The sequence below is a fragment of the Melanotaenia boesemani genome, chromosome 15 (genome assembly GCF_017639745.1).
Source record: "Melanotaenia boesemani isolate fMelBoe1 chromosome 15, fMelBoe1.pri, whole genome shotgun sequence".
In the NCBI taxonomy this organism is placed as follows: domain Eukaryota; kingdom Metazoa; phylum Chordata; class Actinopteri; order Atheriniformes; family Melanotaeniidae; genus Melanotaenia; species Melanotaenia boesemani.
The window spans coordinates 14952794-14979834 of NC_055696.1; the positions used below are offsets into that span (position 1 = coordinate 14952794).

General features: G+C 36.9%; 2 protein-coding genes across 7 annotated transcripts; one reads left to right on the forward strand and one right to left on the reverse strand.

Moving 5' to 3' along the window:
- The first annotated feature begins 1538 nt into the window (after positions 1-1538).
- plac8l1 (PLAC8 like 1) lies at positions 1539-26099 on the forward strand. 6 transcript variants are annotated; one of them, XM_042008967.1, is made up of 6 exons: positions 1567-1668; positions 2057-2295; positions 3639-3775; positions 23574-23618; positions 25492-25579; positions 25661-26099. In XM_042008967.1, the coding sequence occupies exons 1-5, from the start codon at positions 1646-1648 to the stop codon at positions 25552-25554; spliced, it is 507 nt and encodes a 168-aa protein (XP_041864901.1). In that variant the 5' UTR covers positions 1567-1645; the 3' UTR covers positions 25555-25579; positions 25661-26099. The 6 variants fall into 6 exon arrangements, with proteins under 6 accessions (XP_041864898.1, XP_041864901.1, XP_041864900.1 ...); XM_042008966.1 differs by having other exon boundaries at positions 25492-25575; XM_042008965.1 differs by lacking the exon at positions 25492-25579.
- LOC121654095 (histone H2A-like) lies at positions 20876-22306 on the reverse strand. Its single transcript, XM_042007982.1, is given in 4 exon segments — positions 20876-21111; positions 21114-21203; positions 21206-21263; positions 22271-22306. Coding segments are annotated over 4 exon segments (420 nt in total).
- Positions 26100-27041: the final 942 nt, after the last annotated feature.

Genomic DNA, 27041 nt, shown 5'->3' on the forward strand with positions numbered 1-27041 from the left:
CATATTAAGAAAAAATAGATACATTTTCTGGAAAAAAAAAATTCTAATGCTTGACTAGATTTATTTTCTTATTGAAATAAATAAGAAATAATGTTTTAACTTGCTTGGAAATAGTTTTTTGCAGTGAAAAATAGCTGAAGAAGGTTCAGGTCAAGAATGTGTAACATGTAGTCCCTTCTGGACTGTACTTCTTTAAATGGAGAGATCTCAGAGAAAGCTCTGCTGAGACTGTGATGTAATATAGAAAAACACCACCAACAATAAAAAAAAGCTTTATCTGTATTAATAAAGTCAATAATTAATAGAGGAAATTGTTTCTGTAGGAAAGAATCAGAATCATAAAAAATTTATTAATCCCTGAGGGAAATTGCTGCCTTACAGTGCTTCTTAAAACAGTTAAATATAGTTGAACACAGTAATAATAATAATAACACTGTGTTCATTGGTTACCTAGCAACCACCTAAAAGTGTTGACTGTACTCTTTATAAAATGGTTAGAATGAATAAGCTCATTTTTATTTGGTTGGCCTAAAGATAAATGTGCACAAAGAACAAATTCAACAGCAAAATTAAATTAAATTAAATTATTTTTAGAAATTGTTTAGTTACATTTTCTAGATGTAAGTAGGTCTACTCAACTACTCAAGATTTACATTATTCTCACGAAGGTTATTGTAGCATTAAAAATACTACAAGCATATCTCAGTTTATATTTGAGGAGATTGACAATCTGTGGTTTAAAGACTTATGTGGAAAATTACTGTTTGTCTAACAGCAAAAAAATCTAATAAAAATCAGTCATTCTTTTTTATTGTCTCTCTTTATAATACATATAAAAATTAGACCTGAAACAGTTAAACTTTATCGTCTTTTAAATTTGTTGAACCAAATAAAACAGTTTCAGTTGCTCATAACTCTCACACTCTTGAGGGAAGTGTAAATGTTTAAATTAAGCCTCCAAGCCAGCAACAGTTTCACAACGTGTCCTTCCACCACGTATAAAGCTCCCCTACCTTCTGTTTTCAGAGCTGCCTACTCTCACACACATAGAGCATCAACACAAATTAAAAGGTCAGTGCATGAACAGAAGAAATGACGACAGCTGTTTCACTACTTTTAAAATGAATCTTTAACTTTCCAGCACTTCACAAACGAGCATCTGTTTCTGTTTAAGGTAAATGCATAATTCCTAGTTTTAATAAGTTCTGTAGAGACAGTCTGTCTTTAAAAGTGATGGTTTAGAAAAACTGCCTTGATTTCTTGTGTTGGGGCAATGTTTAATATCATTTGTGTGTGCTGAATTAATTTAAAATACTTTATAAGTTGTCTGATATTAAGTGTACATGCACACACATAATTTCATTCCAGACATCCATTGTCATGCACCCTGATGTGTATCTGCTCTTTTTGCATTAGCTGTATTAGTGGGGTGCACGGCAGTGTCTCAGGCAGAAGACAACTACAAGACTTATCTTGGTCACGCAGCTTGTGGTTGAGCCATCTGACTGCTGGTTTATCTGCTTAGCCACACACCCTCTCACTGGGAAAGTGTCACTCCGCCTCCTCCTCATTCCTGCTGACTCCCTGCTCACTCTACTCTCGCCTCCTTGTCTCACCCTTCTCTGGATGCCAGTAGCTCCAAGTCATGGAGACAGCAGTTACACACCAGTAAGTTGTTTTCTTTTTGTCTACAAATATACTAATACACACTGTTGTCAGCACAGAACACAATAGAAATGCAGCCAACAGGTCTTTTATTCAGCTCTGTTCTTTCATGCAGTTGTGTTTAATCTTATATTATCTATGATAAATAATCATAGGGAAAAAAGCTGAAGCAAGTCACTTTGCATCACTTGAAAAAAAACCTTTTGTTTCTGTCCTCTGTTTTCTGTGAGAAAATTAAAAGGAGGAATGCATTTAGTTATTTAACTTGCTGTTTACATGCAAGTTGAACAGATAAAAGATCATTTTAGGTTTTTTTTTCCCCCCATTTTAGTAGCAGTAGAAGTTTCTGGTTAATTTATTTATTATCTGCTTGACAACTGATGTGTTTCAGCTGTCATTTCAGACCAGAACAGTCAGCCACAACAGCTTCAGTGTGTCAAGACGAAGAAGCGGGGGGCTTCACTGCAGAATGTGAAGATAACCGGAGCTCAAAAAAAGTCCCTGCGATGACGGACCCAGTGCTCACACAGCCTGGCCTCGGCGTCACCACGACAACCATCACCACCATCACGCAGACGGGAGGAGACTGGAGCACTGGCTTGTTTGATGTCTGTGGAGACAAGACAACATGTAACATGAACACACAGCCACACAAGAACATGATCACACTTTAATGATGATAATATGAGTAAAAGCTGCACATATATGGAGTTTGTAAATTTAAAAGCACTGTTTTCTCATATTATGTCCTACTTGCTGATGTTGTTAGATTGCCACCCAGAACTCCCATTAATATTTATGAGTTTCTGAGTCTGCAGCCCAAGAGAGATTTCTAGTTCAAAACACAAAATACCAGCTTTTTTTTTACAGCTAGTGCTTCTAACACAGCTGATTAGTAAAGTTCCCACACGACCAATCTGTCTAACATCTTTTGGGTCTCAAAAAGTTTTGATATTTTCCCCATTTGTTCCGTATTTATGCAGTACCCACTGTAAATTTTTGGGTATTTTCCTCCATTTTGGTGTTAATTTAAGTAACTTAAGTAACTACACCACATAGGAAACTGAATTTTAGTGCAGTAATACTCCTCCACCAAGTCTCTCAGAGTAGATAAAAAGATCTGTTATACATCATAACGGGCAGGCATGCCAGCCCCTCAAAAAATGGAAAAAAAATTACTCGGGTTACATGTTCTCAATAACTGCATGTTGGAATGTATGAAAAAATTCTCTGTGATGTTTTATGATTTATTTATTTTTTTTGGTTTTGTTTTCATTTCAATTTTGAAGATAATCACACCAAAAAATTGAAAGAAAAACAAGGACACAAGAAAATCTTGCCAAATTCGAGACAATTGCCTGAATTTGCAAAGTATCCATCTAAGAAAACTAAAATTTTACAGTGTGCCTATTGGGTAAAAAAAGGAACAACTAGTGAAAGTTTCAGAAGCTTTTGACATGGAAGTGCTTGGGCCATTTGTTGAAATGACATGGAATGACCCGTTACTCTAAATTATATCTGCAGTTCGAAGGTCTCACTTCAATTTCCCTAAAATTCTAATGGTCTGAATTTTAATTCTTTTTCCCAGGGACTGTTTTGAACTTTTGGGTTTCAGAAAAATCTTATTCTGTACTTTATTCCACATAAACTGGAACTCGAAGACTGTTTCTCTTTGATTAATTTACCTGGTTGATTAACAGCTCAGTCTGAGATTTTTACAATTTTCTTAAAGAAAAGTAAGAATTAAAATAAACGAAAACCTTAATTAAAAACCAAATACTTAAAGTACTTGAAGAGATATTATTAATGAAGTGTTTCTGAATGATAATTTCAGTGAAGGAGCAAATAAGTCATTAATTCATTCTGGTTTCTTTTAGGAGCTGATAAACATTTTAATTGGATTGATGTACATCACAAGCAAAGCTCACACACACATACACTTACACTGTACTCCCCTGCACCTGTGTTTGCAGGTATTCTTGGGGCTCTGGTGCCGTGCTGTTTAGACCTGAGTTTAGCTCACCAGTTTGGAGAGTGTCTGTGCATGCCTCTCCTACCAGGGTCCACTTTTGCCATCCGGGTTGGGATCAGGGAGCGTTACAAGATAAGGGTAAGTGTGTTTATTTGCATGCAAATGCATGATTTCTATGAAGGAATAAAGATTTGCATTACTTGTCCTGAAACACACCCACTTTTTCTTCTCCAAAATATAATCTTCTTAAACCAAAAATCAGGTATTCTGGGTTCAGACTGATCATTTCAGCTGGTTTTCAGACAGGAAACATCATAACAATATCTGCTATGTTATCGAAATGATGAAGGATTCACTTTAAGATGTGCATGATGATTTCTTTATTTACACTGTTATGTATTGTCATGCATTCTGAATGTGCTCCTGCTGCATTGTATGTATATATATATATATGTGCTTCTTCTTTGTGTGTTTGCATGCATGTGTGCACCTTGCTGTCCTGCATGTTTATTCACAGGGAAGTGTGTGTGAGGACTGGACCACAGTGTTTTGCTGTTACCCTCTGGCTGTATGTCAGATGATAAGAGAGATGAAGCGGAGGATGAAGACTCAGACATATCATGTGACTACTGCACTGGAAAACTCTTGAAGAACATGATGCCTGTAACCATTGCCATTGCTGTTATGTTGTAACAGTAAATCTCCACTGAGGATACCTTGAAAATCATTTTAAAAGATAAAAAAAAAAGAAGAACTTTAATTCATAGCTGCAATGAGGGGAAAAAATACAGGTCTTGACTGGTGTAAGACTTCAAACTTGTTTGGATATTTTTAAATTTAATAGGCAACACTCATGACAACACATCATATTAGAAAGGAGCCCTCATAAGACTTTTGTTATTGCTGAGACATTAAAATGCAAAAGCAGTGCATAAAAAAATTTAATTCATCCCATTACCTACAAAGCTGGTAGAACCAACTTTAGAAGCAATACCTTTAAAGGTCCCATATTATACATTTTTTCAACAATTTCATATGGGGTTCAGAGGTCCTACAACATTGTTTACAAAGTGTGTTATTCTATGGTCTTTTATATCAGCCGTTCCAAATGTGGCTCTAATGAGTGTTGCCTGTGCACGCCTCTCTCTCTCCTCTCTAATTTAGTATAGTATGGACCCTTAAGAAACTGTTTTCTTTAGCAGTCTCTCTTTTCCTTTACAAGCTTCTATTAGCATTTAACATGGTAACGGTAGCTTGTAAGGTCTGAGAGTAGGTCTTGGTTCTTAAGTTTTTCTAAGTATTGCATGGCCTAACTTGGGATGAGGTTGCGGGGACGTCCACTCCTGGGAAGAAAAACTCTCTCACTATAGAATGAGGTATCCCAAATATATATTTATAACCCTTTTAAGACTGATGTGCCTCAACAGTTGCTTTTGATCTTTGCCTTTTCTTCTTGGTGTTGTGTTAACACACACCTCAGTTATCCACAGCAAACTAACTAAACTTCTTCTTTTAAAGAGCTTCTACATATAAATAAACATTGTTCAGTTTTATTATGTATTTGAGATTAGTTTTATGAATAAAGAAAGTGCATTAAATGGAGTTGTTGTTCATTTCAGAATCAGATTCAATGAATTAAAAAACAACTTTCAGTTCAAAGATGTTGTACTCTCCTTATCACACGCCTGCACATTTTACAATGAAAGGTAGGAATATCTGCAAACAACAGAAAATATCTGGTACTACTTAACTTAACAGAAAATAGAATAAATGAAGTGATATCTTGTAGAATATTTGAAGCTTTAAAATTTGTCTAAGGTCACCAGATAAATTCATGTGATACCAATCAGGCAAGAAGTAAAATGGAAAAGATGAAACATGATGCTATTTTGGGGCACAAATGGTGCAATGACCACATAAAGCATCATTAGAGACAATATCTAGAAATTAAACTGATAGATCTAATTTGAATATCATAGTTAATAGTATGAATAAATGCAAAGAAACAGAAATGTTTAATGTCAACAAGTCATGTGATTTCTTAAGGAAACTGCTGTGGAAAGCGATGAAACAACAGTGTGTACTTGCCTGATTAACTAGCATACAGGTCACAGTGCTGTGTTGATTACAGCTACAGTTTGGGAATAATGAAGCCTATATTCCTTTTCTGTCTTTTTTTTTTTTGACCATGCATTCTTTGAAATTGCCCCGAGGCATTCAATCACATTATTAATCCACTCCAGATTGTTTTGCTTCCCTGACCCTGAAATGCCAACCAAACTGAGTGGATATGAAAATGTTATTCATTCATCAAAGCAGATGGATCCTCAAAGGGCAAATATATAATTTGTTAACTCTTACAGATATGGTCTCTTACCTGGCAGCTGCATCAAATGAAATAAGGAAGAAAATTGGTTTGTAGTCTGAAACTGAGAAGGATGTGAATAATAAATTCTTATTACACAGTACACCCCCCAGTTCAGTGAGCTAATCTGATACAAATAAATGTTTAAAAATTACTGCAATTTATAAGTGAATATTTGACTCATCAGACTGATTTAATCTTTGATTTTAGTATATTAGAGACCTAAAATGACTTTAGAATATTAGAGGATTAAAATCACAAACCCAGTGAGCCCAGAAGCAGACACAAATAGTGGCTGAATGGAGGTAAATGGTATTTTATTATAAAAGGGGAAGGTGGTGACATGCTGGCTGGAGAGTTATAATGAGTTGGAGCAAGGATTTTGTTGAGAGAAGCCAGTGTGAGGAACAGAGCTGAGCTGGGGAAACAGACTGCTGCAGCCTCCAGTGTTACAGAGCAAGGAGATCCAAATTGGAAATGGAGATCAGGGGGCAAAATCCCACCAGGCAGGACCAGAGGATAAAAGAATAGGGAGAAGGGACAAAGACTAAATGTGGAATTGGTCAAAAACTTACAACCCCGATTCCTAAACAGTTTGACAGTGTGAAACATAAATAAAATGTACATGCAAAACTCACATTTTATTCCCAATAGAACCCAAACAACATACCAGAAGTTGAAAATGAGCCATTTTACTATTTCATACACATCTGGGAACTTTGTCCTATTCTTGTCTGATGAAGGATTCCAGCTGCTCAACAGTCCTGGACTGTTGGTGCTCGATTTTTCATTTTACAGTACTCAGCACGTGGATTCTTCTCCTGAGATGCCATGCTGTTGTGATGGATGCACTGTGTAGTTTAGCAATGTTTTGCTGAAATAAGTAATGCCTTCCCTGAAAGAGACGTCTGAATGGGTGCAGATGTTGCTCTAAAACCTCCATGTACTTTATAGCATTGATGGAGCCTTTGCTGATGTGGAGCTGCCCATGCCATAGGCACTAATGCAGCCCATACCATCAGAAATACAAGCTTTTGAACTAAACAGTTTTAACTGTCTGGCAAAGTGTTCCTGAGCCCATGTTTCAGAGGCAACAACGGATATGGTGCTTTTGTTTTATTGGGAATAAAATATGGATTCATGAGAAAGTGTTTTTTGTGGAATAAGTTTTGACCAGATGCAGTTTCACTAATGCAGGTCCGTATCACAGCTTAGAAGGTTTTCTTCTGACACATTTCTCCTCCATCTCTCCCTAAACTCATGATGTTTTCCAGCAAAGGTCAAGGAGCAGTACCTAGGAAAGAAGGCGGTTATATTTTTGACTATTTGACTGCACTCAGAATGAGTGCTGCTTGTGGAATGGGATGCAGAGAGGATGTCTAAAGGGGGTGCAGAGGTGGATGTCATCTAACAGCTAATGCAATAAGAGGAGAGCAATAATGCCTCTCATGCAGAAGTATTCTATGGCTGATTATGAAAACAACTTTCATATTCTGGTTTTTGTGTCAATTAAATGTATGAACTGTGCATACTATTTCCATACAGCTGCCTTAGCTGTTAAGTAAAAAAGCAACACCAATAAAAAATATCTCAATATAGTCTACATTTTTGCAGGTTAAATATAAAATATAATAGACCTTATTGGAAAAACCCCAAAACAAAACTAAAAACAATCAACCAAACAATAAAAAAGAAATCTGTAGAATATTTGTATTAGGCTCTGTTTCACAATGCCAAATGTTTTTGGTTGGCAGAGTGCTAAACTGGACAGCAGGCAGGCCAGTTTAGCACTCTGACTCATAGTATTGTAACATGTACAAAATTTAATTTTGAGACTGTCTTGCTTAGAATTAGCAAGGCTCTACCTGAAAAGATTTCATCTGGCGGGCTAGCTTAAACTTAAGCTTAACTTAAGTTTAAACATATTGTTCAACATGAATGTTGCCTTTTCAAAGGATGAGGTTCCAGGTGGAAATGTTACCAAGTTATGTTTTTAGGAAACCATGTTTGAGTCAATGTTCCTTTAGTAGCTTCTTTTTCATTTATTTATTTATCTGTTTATTATCATGTACATGTTTCAAAGTTACTTGGTTCGATTTGGAAAATTAAATCGTTTGTTAAAGAAGCACAAATGAACTTACGCAGATTTTCTCAGTGAGATGCCCCTTATCCTTTATTTACTGTTTGGGTCAAATTTGACCTCTTTTGACATTAGACAAACCAATCTTGTCTGGTTTCATTGTCACTGCAAGCTTAAAATTGCAGAAGTATGCAACATCTTTTAATAGACCTATTAAAACTATTGAACTCAGTTTGAACCGGACTGAGACCTCTTCACTTCTGCAAATAGCATCCTCACTCACTTTTACTTGAGCAGAAGTGATAAAGGTTAACTTCTGTTAGTCAGAAAAGTTGTTGATATCGAAACCAGAGTGTCTTGTTTAGCTTAACCACAACCCTGTCTGCCTGAATGCAACCAGGGGTCTAACTATCTGTGTCTTAGAGTCTGACTTCGGACTCGCTCAGCCAAAGATGTTTGACTGTGTGATTCCCATTGCTGCAGCTCTTAATTAAACATCCTTGCTTTATTCTCATCCAGTGTATGATCCTTGTCCCATGAAATTTCCACGACAAGTCAGAGTAGGAAGACAACATGGAGGAAAACTCTGATTACAGCCCCTCTGATGAAGATGACTGATGATGAGGAGCAGACAGCAAATCTGTTTATTTAAAATAAAATTTAAAAAATGCTATATGAAGAAAAGAAGTCAACACAAGGGGACTGGAGAGAAGGAGAAGTAACTTCTGTTGTTCAAAACATGCAAACCTGCAGAGACTAGCTCATAATAAGCATTTTATTATTTGTTTTGTCTTCTAAGTGATAAATGTTGAATTAATATTGATAACAGGGGGGTGGTTCATGTACGTTCATGTATAGAGGCTACAGCTCTTCCACAAGGTGGCCTTTTGCTGCATGTCTAACCCCCTCTCTCTGACCTCCTTTTCTGTCCACTAACTGTATAATAACGACCACTAGAGCCAAGAAAATCTTAAAAAAAGACACTTAGGATTTCTTATGATATAACTATTAAGACAGTGTTCAATGGTAGCAACAGTAAATCATGTTTCAGAAAGTTCATACCATTTTAAATTAATTAAAATATATCTAAGTTATTATGGATTTATGTTATTATGGTTTATGTAAAACAGGACACGATATTATGTAGTAGTAGATGCTTCTTTCCAATAATGGGTGTTATAAAACTTAAGAAATAAACATTCCCTACTCTCTAAAACATTTATTAAGGATACATTATTAATGTGACAAAGGTTATTTAGACATTCTAAATAGATCTGCAGTTTAAAGTTTGATACTTGAGGGAATTTTTGGTCCGTGTCAAAATTTAAGGTAAAAAGTTTGAACAGTATGTAACAGTTAAAGGTGGTTCATTCTGCGTCCATCTTGCATCCCATTTCGGATATCTTGTTGTGCTCTCCTGTTATGTAGATTTATGAGGAATGCACATAATAAATGTCACTGTGCCATCAAAATATGTTAGAAACACATATTTCTAAGATCAGAAAGTTACACTGTGCTACTTCAAATTCGAGGAAAAAGAAAATGGTTTGACATTAAATGCAGCATTTACATTATCTGTACATTCTTTACAGACCATTCCTGTACAGTGGCAGAGCCACCGAGGTTCTAATGGCTGGATTTTACCCCAAATCCGAGCAAAAGACAGGGCACTCCTTGGACATATTGCCACACACACACACACAAAAACTCACAGGTCTGGACTCCACCGAGTTGAAATACAGGCCCCAGCTGAGGTTCGAACTAGGAATCTGCTTGCTGTGAGGTGATGGTGCTACCACGGCAACACTGTCCTAAATATTCTTTTTTTTATTTAGGCAGCTTTAAAATATTTGGGAAACTGCATTACACATGATGGACTCATTCCCTGCCCCTGGATTTTACACTTCCCACCCCAAAGCAATGATGATTAAGAAGGACATTTAACCACTGCTCTTTAGCAGTCATTTCATTGAATTAAAACATGTGTATAATTCTGGTTTTGAGGGCTAATGTTCTGCAGGTTTTAGATATTTCCTGCTTAAGCCCAACTGACTCAAATTAATGGGTCATTAAAAGGCTTGTGCAGAACTTGACAACAGGCTGTGGGGGTGATGCATCCATAAGCAACATCTTTTTTTTCTCAAATAGATGAACAAACCTTTTGCTAGAGGGTGTTTTAATTATCCTGTCTGGCCCATTTAAATAAACTAGGTCATGTTTTATAACAGAGATTCTTGTGTTTTGTAGTTTGTACTTTAAGTTCACCATCACCACAAACTCTGTTGATCATTAATTTGCAAAAGAATTGAGAAATATAACCTTCATGAAAAAGGAATTTAGTGCAGGACAGCTGGATTGGACTAAATTAGTTTCAGCTTGTTGAGTCTAATGAAACTAGGACCTGTGCTCTTTTTATTTTAAAAGAAATCATAAACACATCTAATTATATCATCAATACATAGAGAGCTTTTATCTTGATCCTGTGTATTGACCATATCACAGATCATACACACATGTACTGCCTACCAGAGCCTGGCCTTACGTCATCGCTACCAAATATCCTACCATTTCTTAACCATTAGGGGGCAGTGTTGTCCCAGATCTGGGTGATGCTCTCTCTTTGATTCCTATAACTGCTCAGAAGGGTGACATCAGTTTTAAGTGCTGATGTGGGGTCAGAGCTGGGATTTCCACAGCAGTTGTAGAGGTCAAGATCTGGAAGTGTAAAGCTCTTTCGAAGTCAGCAGTCAGACAGGAACCATAAAATATCTCTGTGGATGTTCTTTCTTGCTGCCTCAGCATGAAGACGACTATCCCCACAGGGGCTTCAGGTGTGGAGTAAAAGCTGTTATTGATAACAGCTCCTCCGGGAGTTGTGCTGTGTGGGTGTGTGTGGGTGATACATGGAGATGTATCGAGAAATTCTCTTACCATGATCGTGCTCATCATTACAAACTGCTACTAGTGGACATAAATCACTACATACACAAGAAGCAGAAGGTGGAGCTTTTTGAGCTTTAACCAACTATCTGCATCCATTTTAATGCATTTTATTTCTCCATTCCTTCTCCTCTTCATCACTGAAAGATTTTCCTTTCATCCCTTTCCCCCTGTGAAAGGAATTATGTCTTCTTCCTCTTTTATTTGCACCTCTTCTTTTCTATCAGTTGCTGAAATCTGAAGGTGGGTTTTAGGGAGAATGAGTGAGAACTAAGGAGATAAAGAAAAAGATAGTAAGGCGACCTGCAACGCTGCAGGAGTCGTTTCTCCCAGTGATACTTCTATCCAGGACAACAAGCGCCACCTGGGGTTTACATAACACACAAACCCACACACTTCCTTGCACTCTCATCACATCACTGCCTCGATGATACCCTTTTGTCTCATCCTTGCCCTTCTTCTGCATACCCCTGGTTTTTGGTCTGTCTTCCGCATGGATGATTTTGTTTGTGGTTCAGCTGTTTCTTTAGCTTGAACTTTTAATCCTTCGTAGTTTCTGCACTTTGCTACAAAGCAGAGCAGTCTTGTTTTTTTGTGTGTTTGTATGGGATGATGGACACATTGAATTTGCTAGCGCTGCTCCGCTCCTCAAAGATCTGGCAGTTGTATGGATTTTGTTTGTTTGATAAACTGGAGGAGGATTTCATTGTAGGAATGATTTGACTTGAGAAACCTTGGTTATACACAGGGATAATAATACAAGAGATTTGCCAGTTCATACCACAGCGGCTCTTTGTTCTCTGCAGAGGAATTCTTTGCTAAATTGCTAGCATAAACTGTGCATCCTTTGAGGTCATTAAATAGTGGTTGTTGTCAGATCTTCCTCCAGAATTAAGTGAAATAAACAAAATAAAAGTTTACCATTTTGTCATGAAATATACAGAATGATGCTAGCAAATTTAAGAAAAAATTACATTTCTTTTGCAGGCATTCAACCAGTTGACAATACATTTAGTAATGGAAGTAGTTTGCTTACACAATACAATACAATTTATATATGCATCACCAAAAAGTAAAGAAATTTGAAACAAAGTTTCAAACGAAACAAATGAGAATAAAAAATCTATTACATGTTCAGCAAAAATGAAATTTACAATATTTATCTCTTACATTTTTACAAAAAACATGCCAAAATAATTTCTACACTTTTTAAATAAGTGATAAAAACTTTATCACTTTATCAAACTAACAGCTTTTCAGTGGGATTTGGCACCATTTGTCTTTCACAATGACCTCTTAAGATCTCCCAAGATGTTTTAACTACTGTTCATGTGTATAACGTAGATTTCTCACACAAAAGTTGGGATCTATAAGAATTATTAATTTTTTGTTTGTAGACTTATTTGGAAACCCACACTAACATTTAAGAAACTGAGGAAATCAGCACTGTGCAAAATAATTTAATCAAATGTATATCTTCTAAGACATTCATTTATGTTTTGTTGCACATCTGACTTATTGATCCAAATTATCCTAAAAATTGACTCTGGAAGTTTAATTTCGGCCTATACCAGTGATAATGACTTCTGCTTAAGGAGCGTGTAGTTGTACAAGACAGAGGCCAAATCAAATTTAACATCGGATTCTGCTTAATATTCCATCAGCACCATCTCACCATTTTTGTCTCCCCACTGAGTGCAGACTGAAGGCTATTCTGTAGTTTCTCTCCATGGAGTGGGTTGTGCAGTGCTGCAGCTGTTAAAACGCCATGATATTGCAGGATGTGGAAAAAATCTGGATAATCAATGTTCCCTTTGCAAAACATCAAATGCAGATATACAGAATCCTTTTCACTTAACCACATTAACTAGGCTGATTATTAGTAAAAATCCTACATATAATAAAAAAGAATGAAAAAAAGGCTATCAGTAGTTTTCAGTAACATTACATCACTAAACATGATTTTGTTACTTCATGTCCCCATTATGAGTCCTAATTATACAGTAAAGCAGGGCAAGTTAAAACTTAAACAAATAAACCAAGTCCTATGAAGTTTTCATTTTAAACTAATACCCCAGGGTGGAAGATAGTTCTGGTTGTTGTGAATAAATCACTCTTATTGCTGTAAACACAGAAATTCTGACGTGGCAGTATTTCATATTGCTGCTTGATGAACAGACTGGTACTGCTAGTGGGCTATGTAAATGTAAGGAATGACCTTTGAAGATTAGACTTGGGTGTATAAAGTGCAGAATATGAGGCTTATCCATGTGCTTACATTTTAAGATGGTCTGAGATTTAAAGAGATCACTGAAGGAAGATGAGAAAACACACACTATTTAAAATTAATCTTATTAGTTTTTGACATGCAATTTTCAGCTTTTGTGCACAAGTAAAAAGTGGGGATGATTTGCTTGGTGTTGCATGCTCCCCCTGTCTTTTAACAAATTAAGCATCTTCCAGTGTCCAAACAACTCAGTTTTCACATCATCCAACAATACAATTGATGACTAAAAACTTACTTCTATGTCCAGGTGAGCTTTTGTTGAAGGCCTGCAAGAACAGAGAAGTTTGTTCTCTCTGCCATAGCTGTTAGAAAAGAAGGATATTTTTATCTCTTGCAGCCCTGGTTGGGAAGTTGTTGTTGTTAACATGTCATCTAGGCAGAACTTTTTGTCTCATTCAGTGTCTGACCACTATTGTATTGTTTTATGATGTAAAAACGGAGTTGTTTGGACACCAAGTATACTATCCCCACCTTTTACTTGTATACAAAAGCTTAAAAATTGTGTGTCAAAAACTAATAAGATTAATTTAAACAGTGTGTCCTTGGTCTTTGGAATTAAATGTATTATTATTATTATTACTATGTGATTGGTCAAAAATGTGAAGTGGGTGTAGTCAGCAGGGAAAAGCTGGAAGCTGAAAGTTGTCAACTCCACTATTCTGTTGAAATGAGAGGTTCAGCAAGGTTGGATGGATAGTTCTGAGGAACAGTTGGCCGAGGTGTTCGGAACTCCATCCAACACACCATATAAGGCATGTAAAGACATTGACACTGCCCCACTTAAAAAAATTTCCAAGTCAGGCCATAAGGTTTCACAAGCTGTTGAAAGGCAGAGAATTTAAGTCCTGGCTGGAACCAGAATTGTTCAGATTCATCAGAATGGCCTTTTGTTGGTTCTTCTTGATCTTTCAAACATTCTTGCTGGAGCCACGTTTGGGTTTCTTTAAGTACTTTGTGATCTTTTTCTTTTATAGTTTTAAGTGTAGTCCACTTTTTGACAATACTTTGCAATGTAATCTGTGAAACTCCAAACACTTTAATTACCAGTTGGTTGGGATGCTCTCTAGCATAAAATAAATTACCACAAAGTTTGAAATAGTTAAGATTTATTACAGTTTTAAGTGGCACAATGTCATGATCTGTGGATTTTTAGGGATCAGGGTTACCATATATTTTGTTTTACTTTGCTTTTAATATCTTTTTGTTTTAGGGTTCTCCATTAGGCTTTTACGTTTGGTATTCTGCTTTACCCACTGTCATTGGTTTACATTCTTCATCTTATTTATAGTAAATTTTATGAGGAACCTGCTTTCTTTGTAGTCTTTTGAGTTTAGCTGATTTGCCTCACCTGCATTGAGTTGCACTGATTTTTTCCCCTCAGAATATACATAGGTTTAAGTAACAGGGAATCTGGGAAATACTTTATCTAAAATGCAATTTCTGAATCGTTTTAATAGGTTCAAGTCAACTTCAGATTAGTTCTGATGTGACTATAAGAGCTGAACAAACAAGTGAATGAAGGCAATTAGAGCTTTCATGTAGAAATAACATTGTCAGCTGAATATTAATCAGAAAATCAACAAGACTATTTATCATTACCACAACAGCTTACAATCAAACTGGACTGCAATAGATTTTTTGAGAAAAAATGACAAACATAAAAAAAGATAAAACAAAGAGAAACAATGGCGAGTAGAAAGGCAATCCGAGGCCTCTTGGCACAGCTGTATTAGTTTTCCTTTTATTCAAAGAGGAATTGTCTTTGTTTTCATAAGTTGAGTTGAGTTTTACCTTCCTCTGCAAAAACATGTATATTTTGAAATGAGAGTTGGTTGTGAAAGTACAGATCAGTGGAAATAAATGCCTCAAAAGCTTCCTTTTGCTGCCGCTCCATGGTCACCTTTTGGGATTTCTGCATGCAGACTGGTATTGTGTGATGTCAAAGTACAACTCTTTAACAACCAGTAGAAAACCCCAGGGGACAAACACTTACTTTGAAGGTGTCACCATGGCTTCTTTCTTGTGACAACTTCAAAGTGAATGTTTAGGTTGTTCCTTCGTTTTGCCAAAGGGACTTCTTGTCATTTCAGCTTGCAGAGAGCATTCTGGGAGTCACTTCCCACAGAGGCCTACACTTACAGAGGCCCATTCACCTGCAAGGCATTTGCTCTCAGTGGCTTTGTTTATGAATCTATAGTACAAGTGAAAATTCTGGACACACCTGCCCATTCATTTTCATACAGGTACTACAGGTATTTTCATTCATACATTCACTGCGGTATGTAACTAGACCAAATGTGTTGTGTATATAGATGCAGAGACTGAAAACTTGAATTCACAAGTAATGCAAAACAGAGCTGTTGTCTTATGAATAATCTATTTACCACTTGACTAATTTACATTTCAAAAAATTCTTGATAACAGTGTGAACAGTAGCTGTCACATATTCAGTTGCTTTGCATAACAATAAGCTAATAAGATAGATGGATGTTAGCATTGCTAATTTTGCTCCATATATTTTCTGAAATGTGTATTTTCTCTCATGATGGTTTGAATATGCTAAAAAAAAATTGGAAGATAACGATTTGCACCATCCTTTATGCTATTAGCTAACAGCCCCCCTGCTTTGCCTTTCGTAGATTGCTTTCTGCAGTTGTTTACTTTTGCTGTTTAATGGTAAAAAAAATGTGTTTTTTAGTGGTTTACATACTCTATCCTGCTTACAGTATGTGTATGTGACACTGGAATTAGATTTCAAAAGGTTCTGACAGTGTGATGCACTTGAAGCACTTGGGTTCATGTATAATCTTAGTAATAGTGAATTGTATCATTAATCAAATTTTGTTTATATGATATCCTTTATCACATCAAATGCAGGTTAATGCAGGCTTTATAAGTGATAGATATAGATCAGAGGTACCTAAGCCCAGTCCTTGAGAGCTACTATCCTGCAACTTTTAGGTCTTCTTCAACACAGTTGAATCAAATGAATGGCTCGTTACCAGGCCTCTGCAGAGCTGAATGACATGCCGACGAGGAAAGTAGACTATTTGATCCAGATGTGTTGGAGAAAAGATGCATCAAAAAGTGTATTTTTTACCTCTATCTTCACTTTTAAGTATTCCATATCCAGGTCTGCCTTTGCGATCTGGCGTTGGAGATGGACTTTATAGAGTTCCTTTGCAGTCATCTGGGCCCGGTTCTGATGATGTACCTTCAATTCATAACAGATGTTTTGTAACCAACAACGCAGGTTAAGGCGTCATAGGATTTAGCAACCTCGAACTCAGGCTTTACCACAGCCTCCTTTCTGGAATACCCCCCCGATCATCAGTTAGCAAACAACATCCTCCAGATTTCCATTACAATAAGCAAGTTGCAGTTAGTTTATTATCTCTCAAGCAGGGAACATTACAATAAAGTTGTAGCTGTGTGTAATGCTAAGCTGTAATGGCAATATTTTCTCTCACCTGGTTATTTATAGGCAGCATCAAAGCAGTAATATGTCACCAGAGATTCAGGTCACTGAATACTGCTTGAAGCAGTGAATAAAAGACAAGTACTCATGGATGGTCCAGGATGATGCTTGCTTCATAGCAAAGGATACAATGGCCTTTAGACTTGTAGAAGATAAGATTTAAAGAACAGATTAAAGCATTTGTCATTTAAGTGACACTGTTTGAGATGATACAATGTACTGAAGATTAAGCCTTGAGAATCTTTTCTTGGTTTTCTTTTCACTCATCTTGAAGAACAATTTAGCTTTTGGTTCTTTTTGTAAGTGGTTATGTAATTATGAGGATTAACTCTGTACATGCAGTATCTCCACACTGTTGAGTGAAATAATGTAAAGGAAGACAGAGCTAAGTGAAGAATGACTTTTACTAAACAAATTTACCCATTTACTTTTATTTTCTATGGATGTTGCAGTAATATTACAATGAACTCCCTTGCCAATGACACAAGTGCAGTGGACAACCCCTGTGCAAAAAGAACATAGTTCAGAAAATTTTGAAATATAATTTTATTATAAGTAAATCATCCAAATTAGCTTAGATTAAAATAGGAACATGTGCAAGTTAAATGAATGCTGATATAATAACTTGAGTTTATCAGTTCATAAATTATTTTTTTTCTTTTTTTTGTAAGAAAACACATACACACACACAAGCTAGCCTGATTTCATGAGTACACAGGGCCGTATGAGCCTGTGAGCCATCAGTATTTTTTAAAGGGACAGAGTGACACTATACAAAATTAACATATAAAATTTAAAAACAACTTTCTTAAAAAGAATTCCAGTGATTGTTCACACTTGAACTCATAGGTTAACTACTTTTAAAAAACAATTTAAGACAGGTCGACGTGCTTTCTTTATCTAAAACAATTCTTAGTTTAAAAGACAGCAACCCTGTCATGTAGCACCAAAAACAAGGGGAGCTTGTTGGTGTCAAAATGTAACTGATATTATTTATTATTTTTGTTGTTTAGGCCTCTCTTTTGTTCACTGCTTGCTGGAAAAGGTCAAGTGCTGCAGTGAATAAAATAAATAAAAGCTTTCAGAAATTTTGCCATTCTCCCTGCATGGGAAAAATCCTAATATTCAAACCAAATTATCCATTACTCTAGTCACGTCATAATGTTGGGAGGATATTTGTTTATATTTTCTTGAGCACTAATGTATCAAAGACGAGTCCCTGCTATGCTGTCGGCCATCATCATCTTTCGGGTTGTGAAAAGTCCTGCAGGCCATTTTCAGTCTGTCAACCTTGTCACATTAGCTTCACGTTTATTCATGCCTGCTTTGTTTTTCCTTACAGATGAAGTTCATATCTTGAAACCTCTGTGTGCACTAGATACTTTGACTCCACGTCATGTCATAAATGACATGACGTGGAGCGATGTTACAAGCTGGCATGTGTTGCATAATATTTTTATCTCTACGGTACACATGCTTCCATAGTTCTGCTATTGATGTAGGTGTTCTTTCATCTGTTGGCACCCTAAGAGTTTGTGTGTGTGTGTTTGTATGTGTGTGATTACAACATGTCAAAAGGCTGCAGTGCGGAAAAAATGTGTAGGCGTGCACTGTGAAGGCAGTTGCGATGGTGCAGAGAAGAAAAAGAGAGCGTGAATGAACTGAGGTCTTTGGAATTCATCTTCTCCATCGTTGGCATAAATTTTTTCCTCCATCCTTCCTCACATGCAAGACTTGAGATGTAGTTTAAAATCATAACTACAAAACAGCAACTATAAAGGTCTCTGACTCACAGTAATAATAACTTCTGGCATGATGATTTTATCAATAATAAGGAATCAGCCTGCTTCACACATATGCATTTAATTGATTAAATACATGAATATATGAGTTATCTGTTTTTACTATTTCCTTTTGCAAAAAATAAGCTAAAATAAAATAAAATAAAAACCTTCCCCTCCAGACAAATCCATTATCACTGCTGTCATTCATATTTAATAACGTTCCTTGTTAAAATGTTGGCAAAATGATCTGCAAAGGAGAGCTTATTCTCAATGTGTAGGAGTGTTATTTGTATGACATACATGTATAAATATATCTGTCCATCTATACATGCACCTGCACCCAAATGACACTTACCAACTGACCACATTGTACCAATGCCTTGCACCTGAATACACTTACATAATCATCCACCTGCCACCCGGCTACAGAGTAAAGATGTGCAAAAATTATATTGATATAATTTTTAGTGCTTATGTCACCATAACTCCTGTTCTTCAGGCTGACAAGGACTTCCTTCAACACAATATGACAATGTCATACATCTGCCCACATGCGAGACCATTATGTAAAAGAAAGACAAAACCTTTGGAACATCACTCATTGTTTTATGAACTGGCATTTTAAAACAGTGGCTGTTGCCAGATATTTATTTTATTTTATTTTTTAAATGAGACAGAATAAAGCTTTATTGAAGAATCTCACATATTCAAGCCAAGTGTGCCTTCAGCCTGTAAAACGACTCAGAATGTCAGCCACATCCATTGCCAATTTGAAACAGCACATGGAGTTGAAGCATGTGAACCTTGGAAAATATTCTTGCCAGTGTCTGTCAACATGAATGTGGAACATCAGAAACCAGCACCTGCCATGTTCCAGTAGACATGAACTACATTTTGTTAACTGATCTTTTTGAGTTTTCATGCTTTATAACACATCAAAGATATAAGTAGGGTTTGTTTGTGGGAGGAGTTTGTTTTTGGGAGCCAGCCACAGACTTGCACCAACGTTTGTATTTGTGACTGGCACTTCACCAAAGACTGCTGAAAGAATATCGGCCGGTACAACAAGTGATTTGCGACCGGGCTTTAGCTGAAAGGAGGGTCTGTTCCTACAATCAAGGACCATGTTTCCGATCATGAGCCACAAGCTGTAAGTAAAACCAAATAAGTTGTCTGTTTTTGTTTTGATAGTGTGTGAGCAACGGTCAAACTAAAGGAATTAACCCACAATTACTTTACCTGATCACTACCAGCACATAACACATGTAATGATGACCAGAAGGTTAGCGATCAACGCTGTAGATGGAAATGCTACAAATGTAGCAACCAGGCTAAAAATACCCAGCTGATTAGCCACATGAAAAAATGGATGTTGTTACAACATCTATTACAAACAAACCGTCTGGAACCCAGTGTTGCTTGCATCCAGATCTGCCGTCGAATACTTACTGCAATATAACTGCCTCAGTCAAATGTTATGACTGTGTAAACAAATTTGCATGCGCAATAGATGCATTGCCATTTCAAGAAATTATCATGGTAGATAATGTTTTACCATTCTCTGACCCTATAGATGAACTCAGCAAGAGTAGCAAGAAACACAGCTAACTATATTGTAGCAATGCATGAAAGGGCCAGCAAATAGCATCATTAGCTTATCTATTTCTTGGCAGCAAACGTTGTCCACCTCTGTTGGCATTGTGGAACATTTGCCACATGTACACCTATTAACAGGGGCATGTACAAATATATAAGGCGAACAAAGGATGGCAAACAACATTATATCAGACTACATCTAGTAAGCAGAGTATTTACAAGACTCGTCTTGCTGCATTCATTGCTGTGAGTTGTTCACTCTCATTTTCGGGGTCTGATTCAGGCTTGAACATGTACAGCTTTATGTTTTGTGTTAACATTGTTTACTGAGTATTTATATTACTTTAGATGTTTACGAGTTCTGGCAGTGTTTCGATGACGAAAATAGTTGACCAATCAGAGGGAGCCTGCATAAGGGGAGGCGGGACTTAGGGCCGAAGAGCTTGTTTCTGGCAGAAGCTGATATGAGAAGATCAATATAAAATAAATAAAGGGGTTTGTGAAAAATGCTTGATTAATTCCTGCCCTTGTGGGCTCAAATTAAAATTACTTGGCTTGAAATTAGCATAATAGGGCCACTTTAAACAAGTACTATGTTCTAATTAACCACGCTTTATTGCCAGGTATGGTAAAGTACATTTTACAGTACAAGGAATTTGTTGTGGTGTCAGGTGCAAATAAACACCTGACACCTGTTGAACTGAAGATTTATATGGCCTTGATGGGCTCTTCGGATTTCCTGGGCAGTAGGAGAAGACCGACATTGGAGAAGACACCACTCTGAGTGATTATTATTCCAACCAAATGCTTGTTAAGCTCCTTGTTGTTATGCAAGGCCAACAGATGTTGATGAGGTATGATTCTGGTATTGTCATTGTCGCAAGCAGAACTACCAACTAATTCCTGAATCACAGCACTCAGATTGAGCACCAGATAGACAGGAGCCCTGCTCTGACACATTCAGCATAGTTGACTTTTCCGAGAAGCCTGTGAACACAGCTGACTGGAAACTGCAATCCATTGTGGGAAGAATGATTTTTGCCTTTGCCTTTGCTTTGCCGCTACTCTTGCCACGTCCAGATATGTCTCCACTCCACTGAAGTTGAACTTCAGATAATAATTTTTACACTGTGTCACGAAAGAGTTCATGAAAGAGTTCCATTGGGATGTTCATACACAACCATCTCTAGGGTTACATTGTTGATGTCAGAGGACAAAAGAGAATGGGTGGACTTGTTGGAAATGACAGAAAGGCTTCAGGAACTCAAATAAAACTGGTTCCAACCAAGATATGTAGAATACCATCTCTGAACACACAACACATCAAACCTGAAAGCAGATGGGCAGAAGACCACACCGAGCACCCCTCCTGTCAGCTAAGAACAGGCTATAATTGACTCTGGGCAATAAAAGATAGGAAAAATGTTGCCTAATCTGATGAGTCTTAGTTTCAGCTGCAACATTCAGATAGTATGGTCAGAATTTGGTGTAAACAACATAAAAGCATGGACCCATCATGCCTGTCTCAACAGTTCAGGCTGGAGGTAATGTAATGGTGTGGAGGATATTTCCTTGGCACACTTTGGGCCCCTTAGTACCAGTTAAGCCTCCTTTAAATTATCTGAGTATTCCTTGTCCATGTTCATCCCTTTATGGCCACATTGTACCTTTTTCTAATAGCTACTTCCAGCAGGATAATGCACCATGTCACAAAGCTCAAATAATCTGCTCTGTTGGATCTTAATCCAAGAGAGCACCTTTTGTGTGTGATTTGATGGAATGTGATATTATTATGTCAATGTGGACCAGATTATCTGAGGAATGTTGCTATGCCAAGAAGAATTAAGGCAGTTCTGAAGGTAAAAGGTACGGTCGGAAAGGGGGGGGGGGGGGGGGTAAGTTGCTAGCAAGATATACCTGATAAAGTGACCGGTAGTATTACATGCATTAGCAGTAGTAGTAGTATTAGTAGTATTTACATGTTCCATTCCACAGACTGCAATCAGTGGCTTGTGATGCGGAAAACTAAGCGGCTTTGCTAAATTAAAGTGGTCAATATCTCCAAAACTTTGTGAACATGTGTGTCTTCTCAGACTAGACCACCAAGTCTGACTTGAAGAACAGGATGTTCATTTCCATACTCGAGAGTGTGAATTAATAATGAAGTGATGTAGAGGACTGTGTGAAATGTCCTGGCAAGCAGAAGAGCTCCCACAACAAATTTCACAAACTGCAGTTCAAATTATAAAGAAGCAATAACTGATTTAAGCCAAAAGTACGCATCAATTATTAACTAATTCAAGTACTTTATATGCTTTCTTCTCCTCTGCTCGTCCTCAGTGGCAATGTAGTGTTCAATCAACCCATTTTGTCACTCCCTGATGTTTACAGTATTTTCTGGTGTGAATTTCTCTCATCAAATATTCACACAAAGTGACACACTTTTTCTCAGAGGATTTTCTAAAACTGCCAGTGAGATCAAGCTAAAGCATGTTTTTTTTTTGCTGTGGTCCTTGTTTGTTGATTAGAAATTCCATTGAGGTGATCATAAAACTGGAACATGAGTCAATCCGCCTGTCCAAACATAAGCAAATAAACAAGTAGACAATGATTAGGAACAAATAAAGTGTTAATGCATGTTTGCGTAAATACCCAGATAAAGCACGAGAGGAGATGTGCTGAATGCTGCTGCCAAATGCACTAGATTCCAATAAAATAACAGAATAAAACATCAAAACACCAACTTGCTCTGTGGAGCTCATTAAGAAACACAACCACACTTTCACAATTCAAAGAATTTTTGATAAACTAAATATCAGAGGTCGATCTTCTGTTACAGCCGTGCTTGTATACACACACACACACACACACACACACAAACATACAAACGCACCACACACACACATTTATTTGTATATGAAACTAAGGAACACATTAGCTTGCTTTTTCTCACTGTCTTGGAGCTGCTCTTCATCAGAAATGCTGCTGACTGTCTTCTTGCTCTCCTTTCAAAGGCTAACTACTGTATAATATTCAAATCTCATGAGCCATCTGATGCTTCTGTTGAAAATGTACAATATTTAACAAGAAAATGAGCTCTGAAGGACAAGAAAAAGAACATGTAAGAATTAGATTTATGTGCAAATGACATTAGAGGCTACCAGACTAGTGATTTTAGTAAAATATTCACAGATTTTTTTTTCTCAGCACCTACATGTTTAAGCTGCTGTACTGATGAAAAGACATGTGTGTCCTGATGTGAGACAGTTAGAGGGGGACAGAGAAAAAGAGATAAACAATGAAAGCTGGTTTCCATCATTCAGTATGATGGCAGGATACTAGTTCTGACAAGTGAATGGATTACCTCTTCATACCTCAAGATGATGTGTGTTTTTGCTTGTCACAGCTGTCACTTGGAGATGTGACGAAAGAATTACATGCATACAGCTTGGTGAGTTATTTTAAACCTTATGACATTTATCCATATCTAACAGTTATTTTACTCTCCCAGTCTATGCAAATGCTTCAAAATGCCTATAAACTTTGAAGTATATTCTTTTAGAATTAATTATACTGTTTCATTTTTTCTTTTAAAGCTTGATTTTAGATGCTCCCACAGAGACCATGTGTCCTGTAGAGGGTAAATATAATAAAAGCTTTTTATTGAGGCCTATATAGAGACTCTGGTTAGATGCAGGGAAAGTGCTTTTTCAACACTTTTGAGTGCCAGAAAGTAATGTGTGACAGAAATGTCAAAAAGATATCTAAACTTGGCCAAATAAATCCAAAACTATCCACATAAGCAGAAGTCTGACATGTTTCTTTCCAACAGTCTATAAAGAAGTATTGGAAGCACATATTAGAGGCATTTTAGGTTAAAAAAAAACATTGGAACTGAGTGAGGACAGCAATATTCCAACAATATTGGAACAATGTAAAATAAATGTGATGAAGTTCCAGTATTGGATAGTAACACTGAAAAAAATGAAATTTACTAATTGGAACAAATCTCAAATAAGAATAGAAGCATATTTAATTATTTTGTTTTTGATTTTGTACAGACAAACACTACATAACTGGACAAATATAAGGGATGTATACTATATGTTTTTTTATACCTTATGAGCATTTTGTTTGCAATGGCAAACTTTGAAGAAATCTTCTGAATTGTCCTCACCAGCTTCCTGTAACAGAAATTAAATTAAAAGATAATGGTTGACTTTCAAGGCCTAGATCTCTCTGTGTGAGATTTCTAATCAAAACATAGTTTGCAGAGTGTGAGCAAGTACAGGGGACTATAAATAAACCAGAAACAAACTGCATGTGTTTTTTTAAACCCACCCCAAGCTGGGATCATGCAAGCGTGTCCAATCTAGAGCTTCTATGTGATACAAGCATCTTTTGAGGTTAACATGTCAGTCAAACCAAGGGGAAAGCAATGAAGAGCAATGAAGGGGGGGGGGGGGGGGGGGGGGGGGGGGGGGGGGGGGGGTCAAGTGGCTCAGGTGTCAGTAACACATAAAAGAATCACAAGGGTACTGTGTATGAGAAGCACACATGACAATGCGTACATCTGTGTATATAAACTTCAGCTCTCTTTCAAGTTTTAGGATAACAAAATAAGATTTCTGGAGGAATACTTTTTGGAAAGAGAAGACTATAGTGGAAATCTTTGGTAATAATTCATTGCACATTGAATAGACTATGAACTCCTCTGTATACCAAAGTATTCCAGAGTCAGATGTGAGGCCATTTGTCTGACAATAACCTGATGGAAACTGAGTCATGCAACAGGGCAACAAACACAGCAGTAAGTCTACAACAAAATGCCTCTAAAGGAAAAGCATCAAGGTGCTGCAATGACCAAAGTCCAGACCCTGGCTAATATATCATCTGCTGTTGTTCATTTGAAGTCATATTTAACTACAGTAATTCTAAGCATGGCTCCAAATGAACTTTTTTTCATCATTAACCAACATGGCTGATAAAGTTACCAGCTAATCACAATTTCTAGTCAAAATCTTTTCAGGGAAAAATAATCCAGATTATAAATGCAACTGAATGCATTTAATCATACATGTTTCTTAAAATATTTTCAATTTTTTCAATTTGATTTTTTTTTTACTTTTTTTTTTAAACTATCCTGTCATCCTCTGGTTAGAAATCAGTATTTTCAATATAGGGATTCTTGGGTGTCTGGGAGTCTGAGCTTTGAGCTGCTTTCAGTGTCAAGACAAAACTGTGTATGGGCTTTTTTTTTTTTTTTACATAATTTCTAATATCTTAAATTATAGCTTTGATTACCTTTTAATATTCCTGCAAAGTGTCTTCCAGGCCCTGAGGCAGCAAAGCAGCCCCAGACCATGATGCCCATCCACCATATTTAACAGTTGGGATGAGGTTTTGATGTTGGTGGGCTTTGAAAAAGTTTTTTTCCAAACATAATGTTCCTTCCTTCCAAAAACTCAAGTTTGTTTTTTTTTCTGTCCACAGAAAATTTTGCCATTGGTGCTGTGGAACATCCAGAACATCAGTGGCTTCCTCCGTAGTGTCCTCCCATGAACTCCATTATTGTTTAATGTTTTACATATTGTAGATTTGTCAACAAAAAATGTCAGCATGTGCCAGAAAATTTTGTAAGTCTTCAGCTGACACTGGGATTTTTCTTCACCTCATTCTGAGCTGTGCTCTTGCACCATCTTTACAGAATGAGCACACTAACCTACTCTATAGCACATCAGCCTATGGGGTTTACAAACCCTTTCCACCATGCACTGTTGTGTTCAATAAAAAACATGATAATCTGGGGCTCGATAAAAAAAAAAATCTAATTAAGTAGTTAATAGGCATTAATATCTGACTGTAAGCCAGGACGAAATCAGCCAGTGGCAACTGTGTTAATTTCACTTTCAGTCTGGTCATGGAGCAGAAGTAAACATCTCCAGCTGCAACTGTGACTGCTGCATAAGTACTGAGCCTCTTGTGTGTTTTTTTGGATGTGGTAGGGGTCTGCCACAACACTCAACTCTCTTCAAGAAGTAACCTGTGCATGCTTTCACGTCAGTCTCCAGAAGTCTCCAATAACACCAGAAAAAGTCACTAGATTTGTCATTAGGTGATTAGAGGAGTCTAAAAACTCGCTAAATATAGCACCAAAGTCACTAAGTTGTTAGCCGAGCTCTGACTTGTGCACCAGTCAGCATTTGATGTATCAGAAACTTACGCACTGACAAACATTCTGCGTTGTTTGGAATTCAAACTGCGATTAAATGAGTAAATCTTTTTTTAACCTGTTAATTTTTTTGTAATTAATTAATTGTAATTAGCGTGTTAAAGTCCCACCGCTAATGAGAACACATAATTTGTATGTGGTATTAGTTTAAGCAGACTGTGTTTGTCTATTGTTGTGACTTGGATGAAGATCAGCACACATTTTATGATCAATCTATGTAGAAATCCAAGCAATCCTAAACTTGCAACTGTATATGGGTACCAAAAGCAGCCAAAGAAAGAACAAAAAGTCTGAAGGAATAGGAGAAGACCAGGTCTAAAAGAGTCAGAGCTAGATAGAAAGACATATAAAGAGAGATAATTAAAGACTGCAAAGAAGCAAACACCTTTTAAGAGAGAGATTGGCAGGAAGGGACTATTGCCACAGTGAGAAAGAGGGAGTTAGGTTCACAGTTACAACAGGGATTCAATTACACATTGTTGTTCTGACTGTTACTCTCTGGATACCAGCAAACATCAGTCTGTCGGTGGCAACAGCAGGTTGGAAGAAGCGTGAGTGTGAGTTTGCAGTTTGTGCAAATGTATGGAGCCATATGTGTGCTGTCTCAGCATGGTCTAAAATCTCATGTGGTAACTTTGTGGT